At 51.4% G+C, this 14,398-nt stretch overlaps 5 protein-coding genes across 5 annotated transcripts; all 5 read left to right on the forward strand.

Moving 5' to 3' along the window:
• Nucleotides 1-241: 241 nt before the first annotated feature.
• BDW47DRAFT_133017 (FAD-binding oxidoreductase) lies at nt 242-2,205 on the forward strand (the record flags this gene model as incomplete). Its single annotated transcript, XM_024817716.1, has 4 exons — nt 242-652; nt 705-918; nt 978-1,644; nt 1,713-2,205. 4 exons carry the CDS (start codon nt 242-244, stop codon nt 2,203-2,205), a joined length of 1,785 nt encoding a protein of 594 aa, XP_024670090.1.
• A 212-nt stretch (nt 2,206-2,417) lies between these two features.
• Nucleotides 2,418-5,005, forward strand: BDW47DRAFT_119094 (cytochrome P450; the record flags this gene model as incomplete). Its single annotated transcript, XM_024815299.1, has 6 exons — nt 2,418-2,439; nt 3,180-3,557; nt 3,609-3,902; nt 3,957-4,201; nt 4,267-4,765; nt 4,818-5,005. 6 exons carry the CDS (start codon nt 2,418-2,420, stop codon nt 5,003-5,005), a joined length of 1,626 nt encoding a protein of 541 aa, XP_024670091.1.
• A 389-nt stretch (nt 5,006-5,394) lies between these two features.
• On the forward strand, nt 5,395-7,914 carry BDW47DRAFT_133018 (fungal specific transcription factor domain-containing protein; the record flags this gene model as incomplete). Its single annotated transcript, XM_024817717.1, has 6 exons — nt 5,395-5,551; nt 5,673-6,050; nt 6,102-6,604; nt 6,665-6,919; nt 6,979-7,650; nt 7,747-7,914. 6 exons carry the CDS (start codon nt 5,395-5,397, stop codon nt 7,912-7,914), a joined length of 2,133 nt encoding a protein of 710 aa, XP_024670092.1.
• Nucleotides 7,915-8,637: 723 nt separating this feature from the next.
• On the forward strand, nt 8,638-10,636 carry BDW47DRAFT_119096 (flavin-containing monooxygenase; the record flags this gene model as incomplete). The annotated part of the gene is made up of 7 exons (XM_024815300.1): nt 8,638-8,912; nt 8,971-9,180; nt 9,240-9,397; nt 9,448-9,769; nt 9,828-10,105; nt 10,169-10,376; nt 10,435-10,636. 7 exons carry the CDS (start codon nt 8,638-8,640, stop codon nt 10,634-10,636), a joined length of 1,653 nt encoding a protein of 550 aa, XP_024670093.1.
• A 748-nt stretch (nt 10,637-11,384) lies between these two features.
• Nucleotides 11,385-13,170, forward strand: BDW47DRAFT_133019 (carotenoid oxygenase family protein; the record flags this gene model as incomplete). Its single annotated transcript, XM_024817718.1, has 3 exons — nt 11,385-12,008; nt 12,074-12,368; nt 12,428-13,170. 3 exons carry the CDS (start codon nt 11,385-11,387, stop codon nt 13,168-13,170), a joined length of 1,662 nt encoding a protein of 553 aa, XP_024670094.1.
• Between the last annotated feature and the right edge of the window lie 1,228 nt (nt 13,171-14,398).

The raw sequence follows: 14,398 nt of genomic DNA on the forward strand, positions 1-14,398 counted from the left end.
TTGTGAGGGTGGAGTCCTCGGCTGGAAAGGATTCACCATCGGATCCAAGCTGCCGACGCGGACCCATCTCATTCCCGCCACTACCAGTCGACATGAGGTATAAGGACGGCTCGAGGCATTTGCCTGTTTGTATAAGAAACACCATTCGTGGCTCCGGTGCACAGACAACACGCGAGATCAGCATTGGGAGACCATCATTGACGTCTACCCAACACGCAGTTTGCGTCATTCCATCAAAGCCATGACCGTCCCAGAACCGTTCACCTTGGCGCTCCATGCGGCCGAAAATCGTCTGGCCGGAGAGACTGTCGAGACATGGATCAGGACTGCCGAGCGAATCCCTACCACAGCCATCCTGCCACCCGGCCTAGACGCAGCAACCTGGACTGACGTAGTTGTTGCGTTTTGCGATATCCTTGGCAATGACGGTGTTCTGACAGGCCACGAGCACCGCGTTCGCTATGCCGACCCATATGCGGAGCTACAAGACGAAGGAGAACAGGAGAAGAGGGGTACGGCGGCCACTCTATATCCTGTCACTGTAGAGCACATCCAGAGCATCCTCAAGGTATGCAACAAGCACAGTATCCCTACCTGGACCGTATCCCGAGGCAAGAATCTCGGGTACGGTGGACCAGCAGCGAGAGTCAAGGTACGTCGGACACCCCACACCCCTTACGCCCACATCCTGACAGTACGGTTAGGGCTCGATCATCCTCGACCTACAGCGGATGACCAAGATCATCGACGTGAATGACCGGTACTCGTACTACACCGTCGAGCCCGGGGTGACCTTTTTCGACATCTACCGAGCGATCCAGGAGAAAAAGGCCAACATGTGGTGCTCCTGCCCGGCCCTGGGCTGGGGTTCCATTGTCGGAAACGCACTGGACCGAGGCTGGGGATACACACCCGCCGGTAAGTACAAGATCACGACCCGAAGCCAGCTACTCCACTGACTCGATTCCGTCGTCCAGGCGATCATTCCAATCAGGTTTGTGGCATGGAAGTGGTTCTCGCAGACGGAACCCTCGTGCGCACGGGCATGGGCGCCCTGGAAGATTCAGTCTGCTGGCCGCTGTTCCGTGGCGGCTATGGCCCTACTTATGAGTCCATGTTCAGCCAGAGTAACTTCGGGATTGTCACGAAGCTGAGCATCTGGGCCTCGCCAAGCCCGGAAGGCTACATGATCTGTCGCCTAGATGTCGATGACGAAGCTGACCTCAACCCCATGATTGAAATCTTCCGAAAGCTGCTGATGCACGATACCATTCAAAATCACCCAATTATTGGTAACATTCCACGCGAAATGGCTAAGAAGGGCCCAAGAAGCAAGTTCTATGATGGCGACGGAGCGATACCAGATGCGAGGCTGAAGGAGATACAGAGGGAGCTTGGTGTTGGATTTTGGTCTGCACGGTTTGGCCTTTATGGTCCAAGAGAGATGATTGAATTCAACTATAAGAGGTGCCAACGGGCGTTTGAACAGCTTCCCGGCGCGAAGGTCTCAGGCACGGCCTTTTACCCTCCAGATGGCAAGGAGTACCTGAGCCCCGAGGATCTTCCAGTTGAATTCCGGACCGTGGAGACGGGCACGCCGAGCCTTCTGGCATTGAAGTCGGTACAATACCGTGGCGAAGACGGGTGGGTCATGTTCCCTGGATTGTCCTCGATATTTTGCGGTGCTCGAAGATATGCTAATATTTTCTCAGCGGACACGTCTCTTTCTCCCCCATCCTTCCCCCGGAGGGCAAGGCGTCCTTGGATTTCTATCACGCCGCAAAGGCTTGTTGCGCGGAATACGGGTTCGAGTATTTCGGTGGTTTGCATCTCTATGCTCGACACTTGGCCATGATCAATATGATCTACTTTGACCGGCAGAACGAAACAGACCGACAGAATGCCAACAAAGTGTTTGTGGATCTGGTCCACCTCGCACGTAAGTACGGCTACAGCGAGTATCGGGCCCACGTGGACTACATGGACCTCGTTGCAGAACAGTACGACTTCAATGGACGGAGCTTGATGACACTCAACCAGCGGATCAAAGATGCCGTTGATCCACAGGGTATTCTGAGCCCGGGGAAGCAGGGAATTTGGCCCAGGCAATATCGACAAGGGGCGCCAAAGCAGGAGTCTACAGAGGTACACAATGCAATGAATGGGCTGGCAATCCAGGATACAAATTATGCACAGAAGCTGTAAGGAGTGGGTGTATTTATATTCTCTATGAAAACCAATCAATAATATGAAACTTCACGAATCTATGAGGTAGGTTCTTATTCATGACATGTAAGCAACCTTTTCTTTTTTTGTCTTTTGCTAATATCTTGATTAGTAATATCATGATAGTAAAGTATTATTGGGGTATGTTCTGTCCCCTCCAGAAAAATCTATCCGGCAAATATATATAGTTCATGAACTTTGAATTCAGAACCTGTAAGTCAATTATATATTCACTTGATGTTGTGTATATATTTTGTCTCACACCAGTAAAACAAACGCCAATCATAAATGACCGTCCAGGTAAATGAAGGAATTTTATCTGTTATATTTCATTTTTAGGGTTACTGCAGTCAAATTAGATGATCAAATAGATAGAAAATATCAGACAATGATGGCATTCTTGAGCCCCCTTCTCTTTTTGCCACTTGTGTCACCAACTTTTCTAGTCACTTTACCTGAATTTATTTTTATTTTTGTACTGCGTGGATTGACAAAAAAAGAATAAAGGAGTGCCAAGTTTTGCGACTCATGTTGCGACTGTCTGAATCACAGTTTCATGATCTAGACAACTAGGTGGTCCTGACAACAGAGAAATGCCCTGGGTGGCTCTATACGCTTTCGCATGATAGCTGAGCACACAAGCAGCAAGACAAGGGGCCAGGATAGTTGGAAGCCATGTCTTCTGTTAGGCCGAGGCTTGCATTGACCCGCAACTAACCAGTCCCCCGAGACAGGGCCATTCGGCTTATTGGAGCCGAAGATATGGTTACTACGGTGGGTCCGAGCCCTGGAGACCACGCAAGGCCTAGAGACTGAGAGATCCAGCGATGCATAAGACTGGCCTCCTTCTGTCCCTACTCTTGGCCATCGCGTAGTTACTCGGGGCCGATCTGAGCGATCCAAGACGAAGGTAAACATGAAACACTCTGACGACTATGATACTCTGGCGGCAGGGTGTGCTGTCTTTGCTTGCGCAGGTGTCGCCAGCCATTTGCTTTACTTTATCCGCGGCGATCACAATGCCTATGCCCATCGGTGGATTCTCCGCAGCCTTACGGGGGTCGGTTTACTGAGTGGTGCCGTCTTCTATCGGATGGGCCTCAAGGCCATCCCCACGGCTGTTATATCGACACTGTTGGCAGTGTGTTACTTCACGGGACTCTTTGGCAGCATATCGCTGTATCGCCTGTTTTTCCACCCATTGGGCCACTTTCCCGGGCCTTTTTGGGCTCGGTTATCCAATCTGACCCATGTATACATGATACGGGGATCGGATAACTATCTTCTCATGCAGCAGTTGCATAAGAAGTATGGGCCGATTGTAAGGACAGGTATGTGCACGCAGGAGGGTCAGTATACAGAAGACATTATTAACCCGACAGGGCCGAGCAATCTCTCGATAAACGATCCCGACGCCATTCGGCCCGTTTTGAGTAACGCGTCAAAGTGTACGAAAAGTCCTTGGTATTCGCGATCTTTGCCACTGGTCAGTCTGCACACGGTGCGCGACAAGAAAGCGCATGATGCGCGACGAAAGGTCTTTTCCATGGCTTTCTCCCCCACTGCGCTCAATGACTACGAAAAACGGGTAGTTGTGCACTGTGAAGAGTTTGTCAGACAAATGGAGCACGAGGCCGGGAAGCCGTTCAATGCGTCTGATTGGTTCAAGTACTTTGGTAACTACGGCCGCCATTGCTGCAGCGTTATCTAATCTTGCTAACAGCCTTCAGCATTTGATGTCATGGGCGATGTGGGACTGGGCAAAGAGTTCCACATGATGACCTCGGAGCAAAACCGGTGGATCCCACCTTTGCTCGAGGCCGGCATGGCGGACGTCGGCACGACAACACCGGTTCCCTGGCTAGGTTCTATTCTTATGAGACTCCCAAAGGCTGGCCAGCATGCCAAGGCGTGGCTGGATTTTGTCGGATCGCAGGTCAAGGAGCGCGTAGAGAAACAGGTGGAAAGAGCAGATGTATGGAGCTGTACCCTGATCCGTCCAAGAATAGACGCGGCTAATGTTGACCAAAAACGATCTAGGTTCTCACGCATCTCGTGGATGCCTACTCTAAAAGCGCAAAGAGAGACATTGACTATCAATGGCTGCGGGGAGATACCAGACTGACCATTGTCGGGGGATCCGACACCACGGCCGCCACACTGACTTTTCTCTTTTGCCATCTGGCCATGGACCCAACCCAAATAGAAAAGCTGAGAGCGGAACTGGAGCCTTTGCTTAAGGGAAGGAGCAGTCTCGAAACAAAGGATGTTTCCAAGGCGCGACATCTAGACGGTGTAATTCAAGAAGCTCTTCGCCTACACCCGGCCATTCCCTCTGGCTTTCCTAGAGTGACACCCCCAGAAGGAATCATGATCGGTGATGTATTCATTCCTGGAGGCACCACCGTGGTCCTGCCGGTATACGCTATACAGCGCGACGATGCAAACTACGAGCGCCCCGAGGAATTCATACCGGAGCGATGGTATTCGAAGCCCGAGCTGATCAAAAACAGCGACGCATTCTTGACGTGGAACATCGGTAAGCCAAGCACATCACCTCTCAACAATAAATTATAACGCGATGATTACAGGTACCAACGGGTGCATCGGACGAGCATTGGCCATGAACGAAATGAGGAACTTGATCACCCACTGGATCCAGAACTTTGAGAACGTCCGGTTTGCCTCTGGGGAGGACGGCAGCTTAATTCTGCAAGAGACCGTGGACCACTTTACCGTTGGCGTGAAGCCCCTACAACTTATTTTCGACAAAAAATGAATCCGAGGCGGGGAATTGTCGGGACTCATGAGAAATCAAAGCCCCACTTCATGCGTCGTTCAGCTTTTCTCATTGGCCGGGGGGGGACGGACGAGTTAGGGCCAGATGGGTCACGCGCGGGATGTGGAAGGACGCTATCCAGTTAGCTCAATGCACCGTCACTTTCGATCGCCCGTGTCACTCTGGCAAGTACGTAGATGAAAGAATTAGCGTCGGTGTTGAATCGCCGATAATCTTTCCCCGCATTTCCCCAGAATTTCGAGAATTACCCCGGGAAGCGGAGTCATGCCTGCCATGGTAATATCCGACCCATCCCCGCCCCACTACCTGAGGTGTGTAATCGGCAGCATCCACCCTACGCCTAGCACGCAGGCACCGGTAGCAAGAACATGAACGATATCGCGAATCAACCCATCGACAGGGAGGAAGTCGACCCAGGTCAGAGCCCAGTGTGCGACGGCGAGCGCCAGGGGGAGGGCCAGGAGCCTCCGCGAAAGAGGGCGCGCTTGAGCTGTAATACCTGCAAGGCTCGCAAGACCAAAGTGAGTAGTCTCAACCGATAGTTGGATGGACGCCAACTGATGCTGGTTTGTAGTGTATTGGCATTGGTGAGCACCGGACTAAACAGCCATAACAAAAGCATTGGTGGATTTCTAACGATTTGCAGAAACTGGTGCATGTCACTATTGCAGGTCTTTGAATCTTCCGTGCGAGGCGAGTATCAAGAACCGCAAGCGGCCATTCTATCGCGTTTCAGGCGAGGTATATGACTATTCTATCAAGCTTCTCCGCCGCTTCGTATCGGAAGAGGAGCTCCCCGAGCTTACCGTAGAGAAGATACAAGACTTTCTCCGAAGGTTGGACGCTGCAGAAAGTAGGGGACCCAACTCCCAAGCCCCATGCACTGAGGGAGTACAGAGAGACAACCATGGTCCACTTGAGAAGATGGACCAGGACGTCACCAACGAGACGATGGAGGGCGATGAACATCCAGTGCTTCAAGAGCGCCTCGGTTGTATGCTCCTAGACTCCATGGGCAAATATCGTCAGTGCGCCCTTCGACTAGACTTGAAGGCATCGCTAATGAAAATCGCAGGCTACGTCGGTGCCAACTCGTCGATCCGCTGGTTCAACGCAATTCACACAGCACGAGAGCCACGAGAGACTTCGTCTCGGTCAGACCCAAAAATCATTTCCCCACTGAAGTTCGGCCCGCTCCCACCGAGTCCAGACAGTGGTGTGGGCAGTCGCCGGACGGGATTGTACTTCCCGCCTCGCGAGCACTGGATGGTCTATGTCGGCCGGTTTTTTGAACAGGTCTACTGCACCTACTGGTTTTATTCTGCCGAAGATTTCTACCCTCGCCTGGAACAAACCATGGAGGATGGCGGCGCCTCCGCAAGCGCATCCTGGTTGTGTTCTATCTACTCCATCTTCGCTATTGGAAGTATGCGACCCAGTGGCCAAGGGGTTGAGGCCCCGGGCTCCAGGCTTGCGGATTCCAAGACACCTACGGCCTACCTGGCTCTGGCACGGGAGGTATCAGCAGGGGCCTGTGATGAGGCCGACCTAGACAGTGTCAAAGCGTTCGGACTCTTGGTGGGTGTTCCTGCTGGTTGAATGTGGAGATGTTTGATCGAGGTGGCTGACATTGATTAGGGTTTGGCGACGCACGCGACCTGCTACAGTATTGCGGCCTATCTCCATCTCGGAACGGCTGTGAAGATTGCCTTTTCTCTAGGGCTACACCGAGATGTCTTCCTCCGCGGGAAAGGGACCGTCGAGCGGGAGGGCAGCCGACGACTGTGGTGGACCATATACATTCTTGACTACGAGATGGCCAGTCGATTTGGGTACCCGTGTTCTATTATCGACGACGCCGTCTTCATGAGCACATCCCCGGCAACAGAGCAGGTAAGGCATCCAAGACTGCACGATGTAGATAACGGGTTTCCCAGATTGACAGTGACCAGATTTTGAGCCCAGGGCCGAACACTCCACTGGGGTACCAGGCACTGCTAGTGAGCCTAGTCCGTATGACGAAGACTATCGGCCACGAATGTTTTCTGGAGCCGGCACACATGGGAGGCAGGCTACCCATTAGCCGCGTTACCAAAGCACTGGCATCTCTAAGGCGATGGCACAACAAGATCCCCACCCACCTTCAATGGGACTCGTCCGTCAATCCCCAGCACCGTCGGGCTGTGCCTCTATTGCACCTCCGGTTTTGGGCCACCGTCATCTCCCTGGTTCGCCCCTTTCTACTCTTTACCGTGGCACGGTCAACAGATAGGACAGTCCCCGCCAAAAAAATAATTTACGAACAAATGAGTGACACGTGCATTGAGGCTGCCGAGTCCGCGGTGAAAATCCTGAGGCGTATGCGCGAGGAACAAACTCTGTCCAGTCTCGTACTGTTCGACAGTCACTTCATGGGGGAGGTGATGGGGATCTTGATCATGGCACTACAGAAACGAAGTAATACAGAACACCAGGGAATGCTCCAATTTTGTCTGGAGACCTTCAGAGGCATGGAGAAGGTTGGTTGGTGCGAGAAGCTCTCTCCTGAGCTGGAATCCACCGTCCATGCAAGTGGTGTGCTGCCGCCAGGACCACTGCAGCCACTCCATCCCAACACAACAGGGGTGGGCCCTGAAGTTCCTGGAAGTAGTGAAATTGTGTCCATGTCGGATTATCAAGACATGTAAGGCTCCTCACTGGATTTTGACCCCTTCCCCCAGTTCTGCTCTCTAATGTCTATATCCAGAAATTTCGATGGTTGCCAGTTTGATGTCTTTGAAACCCTGGATCTCGATCCGAGCGCTGGCCTGATAGAAATGTTCACCGACGCATCGTTTTCGGGCTCCCAGTTTTTGTTCGATAATCCAGATCGAGTGTATCATGTGTAATACGACTGTGAAAAGCAGGGCAAAAGTCATGAGACACGACCAATTATAGCTCTAGCTTAGTATCGTGAGCAACTGACGGGGAAGTGATGTTGAACGCCACATCATGACAATCACTGTATCAAAACATCTAATTATTATTGTTGTCAGACTTTGTATGACTGATACTTGGACGGGTAAGTTTCTTCTTTTGCACTTGTAAATGCCTGCTGTCAGTGGGTACATTGGTAGCGGCATTAGGGATGTGTCCTACCACTTTCTTCTTTGTACCCGGGTTTGTCACGAGATGAAGGACATGATTCGCAATACCTCGCCTCCGTATGAACTCTCAACACTTTCCAGATTGTCAGAGTGTTGTGCAGATTCCCCGCATCGGACAGTGTAGCAAGAGACCAGGCTAGCCAAACCAGGCCAGATAGAAGCTCCTTGGTGACGGCTGTATATGTCCGAGACCTCCACAAAACAGGGACTCGGGGTAAACCCTAAATTCAATTCAATTATTTTGGGGAAGATTATATGACCTACGCCAATGATCATAGTGTTGGAGTGATGTGAACCCCTCATCCTCGGGGCTAAAAGTGGAAGGAAGTAGATCGGTTCTATACATCCGTCACCACTACTGGTGAATGTAGGTTCATTCTATAAAGCAGACGCAGTTAATATGCTGTACAGCACCCCGACTGTGAGGAGACTAATCCAAGCACTAACTAATCAAACCTCGTCAACATGGGCTCGCTTCCTGCGGCAGCTAATCTGACCGTCAAAGACCAGCATATCGGCGCGCCGCAGCCAGTCAAGGTCATTGTGATCGGGGCAGGAATATCTGGGATTGCCTTTTCCTACAAAGCGCAGTTCCTCGAGGGTGTCGAGTATGTCATCTATGAGAAGAACGCCGACGTCGGCGGCACATGGCTCGAGTCCCGTTACCCCGGTTGCTCGTGTGATATCCCGGCGCATTCGTATAGCTACCCCTGGGTAGGCAACCCGGAGTGGTCGAAGGTGTAAGTAGATATATCAACGAACCACAGCATATCTAGTGGCTAAACCACTGGAAAACAGGTATGCCGGAGCCGAAGAAATTTGGAATTTCTATCAACAGCGAGCCAAGGAGTACGGGCTGTACAAACATGCAAAGTTCAACCAGCGGGTCATTGGAGCAGAGTGGGACGAAGATAGCGGACGGTGGACAGTCAAGGTGCAAGACGCTGCCTCGGGGAAGATCACCGTCGATTCAGCCGAAGTGGTCCTCAACTGCGCTGGGGTGCTCAAGTACGTTTTCTGTCCCTATACGGATTGCGTGTCAAGCTAATGGCGATGAACCACGACAGCCAGTGGAAGTGGCCGGACATCCAGGGTCTCCAGTCGTTTGGTGGAACACTCGTGCATACGGGGAACTATCCTCATGGTCTAGATCTCGCTGGAAAGCGCGTAGCTGTCATCGGTGCTGGCTCGTCCGCCATCCAGGTTGTGCCAACGATCCAACCAAGTGCGTGTCATGTTGTTCCACATGCGAGACAATACTGATAGTGGGTATAGTTGTAAAGTCACTTGTCACTTTCGCCCGGTCACCCACTTGGGTAGCACCACAGTTCGTGGGACGACTCGCAACCAACGGGCGGTCGACGAAATACACGGAAGCCCAGAAGGAACGATTCCGTACGGACCCAGAGCATCTGGTAGCATACCGCCGGGAAATTGACCAGGAGCTCAATTCAAGGTTTCCCAACTTTTACAAGAACTCCCCAGCACAGAAGATGTCGCGGGAGATCGTCGAGAAGAGCATGCGTAAACAACTCGCCAAGATGGACCCGGCGCTTCGCGAGCAGCTCATCCCCGACTTCGACGTGGGTTGCAGACGGTGAGCATCTAGAATCTGTAAAATTGAGTTTGCAAATTACTGATGCTAGTAATTTCAGGGTCACCCCAGGGGAGGGCTACCTCGAGGCCCTTCAAGAAGACAATGTCGAGGTCGTCCGGACTTCTATTCAGGAAATCACGCCAGATGGAGTTGTTACACGCGAGGGTAAAGTATACTCCGTGGACGTGATCATTGCGGCGACAGGATACGATACTTCCTACGTCCCTGGATTCCATTTGACAGGTCGCAATGGGGTCGATCTTGCCAAGCGATGGAAGCAAACAGGGGCCGAAGCTTATTTCACCTGTGCAGTCCCAGACATGCCAAATTATTTTAGTAAGTCCACACTACGGCTGACTGGTATTTCCTCCAGTAACATCTGACAATATTCACTTCTAGTGGTGGTTGGTCCAAATACACCCATCTCCAACGGCTCGCTTATGCCGTCTATTGAGGCGCAAGTCGACTTCGCGCTCTCCTTCGTGGATCAAATCCAGCGCCAAGGAGTCAAGTCGGCTGTCGTCAGTCAGTCCGCCACAACGGAGTTCAACGACCATAAAGATGCCGTCATGGAGCTGCTCACGTTTTCCGGAAATTGTAATAGCTGGTACGATCTTTCCTTATCCTATAGCGTTCGCTGGTCTAATCACTTCACTGCGTGACAGGTACAAGGGCGGCACTTCCACCGGTAGGATTGTTGGGCCGTGGCCAGGGTCAGTGAACCACTTTCTCGAGTCGATTAAGAATCCACGTCTGCAGGATTTTGAGTATACATACCGCACACAGAATCGATTCATGTATCTGGGCAAGGGTCTCTCAGCGCGGGATCTCGCCAGGGATAATCTAGGGTGGTATATTAGGGGATAATGTCAATTTTATCTGCAAAAAATATGTCAAATATAAGGCTTCTATGGGGTTTATTTTCACTCGAAATAAATTTAACGGGGCCCCGGCAGTTGTGATCCTTTCATTTGTTGGACTGGCTTATATAGTGGTACCCCCCACGTATGATCTCCGCTGTCACTAAAACACCCGCCTTCCAATTTCACCCAGTCGGGTAAAGGGTGGACTGGAGATGTCCAAGTAATACGTGCTTCTAGGCGTAGTCAGAATAACGTCATGGTTCGATTGTATTGATCTGGATGTCTGGGAAGTATGCTAGGGCCGAGGCCAGAAAAGCAAAGCTTCAATCAAACCTCGGCCTAATATCACAAACAGCATGCTCATTGTCAACATTGTACTCAATATATCCGTGCTTGCGATTCTCGTCATGAAGAATCAATTTTCTCGAAATATCCGCTTACTGTCAGGTCGTCATCGGCTTTCTGCACCCGATGGCTGCGATACCCCGCATTTCCCCACAAACTTACCTCGGAAAATGCGCTACATCCAATCAAGCGATGGCCTCAAAAGTCCAGCTGCGCAAACGCCCGACGCGTCGGCCTCGTACGTCCGAGACGTACTTCAGTGGAGGATCCTTCTACTAAACGGGATGTTAGAAGAGCACTGGCATGTTTATAAGATGTAATCAAAGGCAAGGGGTCATGGACCTTCAAGGCTTCCAGATAATTGGTTCGGCCGCATTTCCCAAGTCGACACATAGAGCAAGCCAGACATGGCGCATCTCTACGAGCTGGCAGAGAGTCTGACGGCCAAGCCCAACTACGTCGACGGTATCAAGCGCAATGACGACTCCAATTTCCCGTCCACGGAGGTTTTTCAAGGTTTCAACCGCCCTTCGCGAATTGAAGGCGATGTCTGCAACCTCGCAGTAACAGGAAAAATTCCCAGGGATATTGACGGCACCTTCTTCCGCATCCAACCAGATCACCGTTTCCCCCCCGTATTTGAGTCAGATATTCACTTCAACGGCGATGGCAACGTGACGGCCATCCGCCTCTGCGGGGGTCGCGCACACTTCAAGCAGCGATATGTCCACACGGACCGCTACCACTACGAGACAAAGCACAACAAGGCGCTTTTTGGCAAATATCGCAATCCCTACACCGACAATGAGGCTGTCAAGGGGGTGATTCGGACCGCCGCCAACACGAACATCACGTTCTGGAGAGGTATGTTGCTAGCCACGAAGGAGGATGGACCGGCCTATGCGATGGAGCCCGAGACGTTGGAAACGATCGGCCGCTACGACTTTGAAGGGCAGGTGCAGAGCCCCACGATGACGGCGCACCCCAAATTTGACCCGAAGACGGGGGAAATGATCTGCTACGGGTACGAGGTAGGGCTGCTAGAAACCCCATACGCGATAAGCGTCACCTCGACCCACCACTAACTGCAGGCTAGGCTGGAGGGGATGGCAATGACGGGTCTCGCGATATTGTGGTGTACACGATAAGTGCTGATGGCATCAAGACGGAAGAATGCTGGTACCAAGCGCCCTTTTGTGGTATCATCCACGATTGCGGGATCAGCGACAACTGGGTGGTCTTGCCCATGACGCCGTTGAAATGCGACCCCGACCGCCTGGAACGAGGGGCGAACCATTGGGCATGGGATCCCAGCGAGGACCAGTGGTACGGGCTTGTGCCGCGCCGGGGAGCAAAGTCGGGGGACATTCGATGGTTCCGGTCCAAAAATGGTGAGCACGCATGGCACTGTGCGCAGCCTGTCGCATCGCGCTTCTGACACTCTGTCTAGCCTTCCAGGGCCACACTGTCAGCTGTTACGAAACGCCCGATGGAAAGGTCGTGTTCGATCTGACCATTGCTGATGGCAACGTATTCTTCTGGTGGCCCTCTGTCGACACGCCCGCGGGCACCGTGGCCAAGCGCAACAAGCTGCAAAACAAAACCACGCGCTGGATCTTCGATCCCGAAGCCGCCACCAACACATGGGTCGAGCCGGTTGAGGAGCGCGCTGATTCGGGGGAATTCTCGCGGATCGACGACCGCTTCGTCACGATGAAGTACAACCACTACTGGCAGGCCGTTATTGACGCGACACAACCGTACGACTTCGCTAAATGTGGATCGCCGGCTGGTGGATTGTTCAACACGCTAGGCCACTTTACGTGGGATAACTCGACCACCGAGACCATTTGGGCCGGACCCTGCGCCACTTTCCAGGAGCCGGCCTTCATCCCTCGGGCGGGCAGTACCGATGAAGGAGACGGCTACCTCATCGCCTTGCTAAACCAGTTGGATGAGTTACGGAATGATGTGTGCATTTTCGATGCGCGACACATCGCTCAAGGACCCCTGGCAGTCATCCACCTCCCGTTCAAATTGCGCCTGGGGCTACATGGGAATTTCGTGGAGCAACGCGAGATTGTTGCGTGGAGGGAAAAACGGGAAAGGGAATTGGGGCCCGTCCAACCAGCGACGGAGCCGATGCTATGGCAGGCGGGTGTTAGGAGTCAGAATCGAGACAGCTCGAATTGATGTTGTAATTCAAGAGTTGGGGGAAGGGTGGGATCTACCAGATTATGTTGGGATGTCAGTCAGGTTAAGCCCCATAACGCAAACCACCACCGAGCCGCTCACCTTGTATTGCATACAAAATAGCTCATTTAGTAATCTACATATGTCAACCACAAGGAGGGATAATGGATTGAGAGTTTTGTAATAGCTTGAGGTTCTAAAAGTTCTGACGATATTATTGAATACATGGATAAGAAACGATACTAAAATCACACAGTAACACCTGTGATTTATATTAGCTAGTGAACTAATCAATCCAATAGGTGAAATTTTTCAATATATTGAATTATGTATTGCAGGGCTAGCGTGTCATCATAGCCGGGAAGGAACAGCAGGCCGGTGGCCTGCAGCTGGACATGAGCATTTATTCATCTCAACCTAAACGTGTTTCTTAAGCCTGTGACTTTTGTGGGAAAAAGCATGTATGCTATATTCTTGTTTTTGACCTTCAGCCATCTATCTGTATTAACAATGTAATCTGTCAATATAGATTTAAATGCACTGTTGGTCAGCGACCATGCGTGATAAACCCCTAATAGACTCTAATGACCCCTATCTATCAATAACATGTTTGAAGGATTTCCCACGGACTATATATAGACTCTTGTCAGCATCTCCTGCCCCCCAAACAACTAATTATAAGAGTGATAATTCTTATTGTCACCTCCCCCTTTATCTGTGCCTTACTTGCTAATATAACAAAGTTACACCCAGGGGCTCATAATTACCTATCACTGCCTTACCCCCTACCTTGCTGATTATGTTCATATCCTAGGTCTGCTATAAAAATTTCTAGCCCAGGATAGACCTTTACCAGTGCCCCTGCCAAGGACGAGTCATGAAATAGCATCTGAATACTGACTGGCATGCGATCCAGGAGAAGTAGGCATGGTGGACCCTTGAACAGGGCAAGACCAAGACCTACTGCTACTGCAGCAGGTCGTATAGAAAAGAGGTGAGCGCCAGCAGTCAGACACTTCTCTCAGTCCGGGCTCCGTTCTCTTTCACGTGAGATAAGACCGATTTTTTTTTAAAAAATTAGCCATTCAATCGTGTTATCCCAAAATAGACATGCGGTAGTGTAATATATATGTCATGTCACTCTTCTTGCTGATCCAGTATTTCCACAAGCTGAGAATTGAAAGTAGCCGGGTGTAAGAATAAGCAATTTGAGTTGGCTCATGCAAAA

This window comes from Aspergillus candidus (genome assembly GCF_002847045.1).
Source record: "Aspergillus candidus strain CBS 102.13 unplaced genomic scaffold BDW47scaffold_39, whole genome shotgun sequence".
Classification (NCBI taxonomy): domain Eukaryota; kingdom Fungi; phylum Ascomycota; class Eurotiomycetes; order Eurotiales; family Aspergillaceae; genus Aspergillus; species Aspergillus candidus.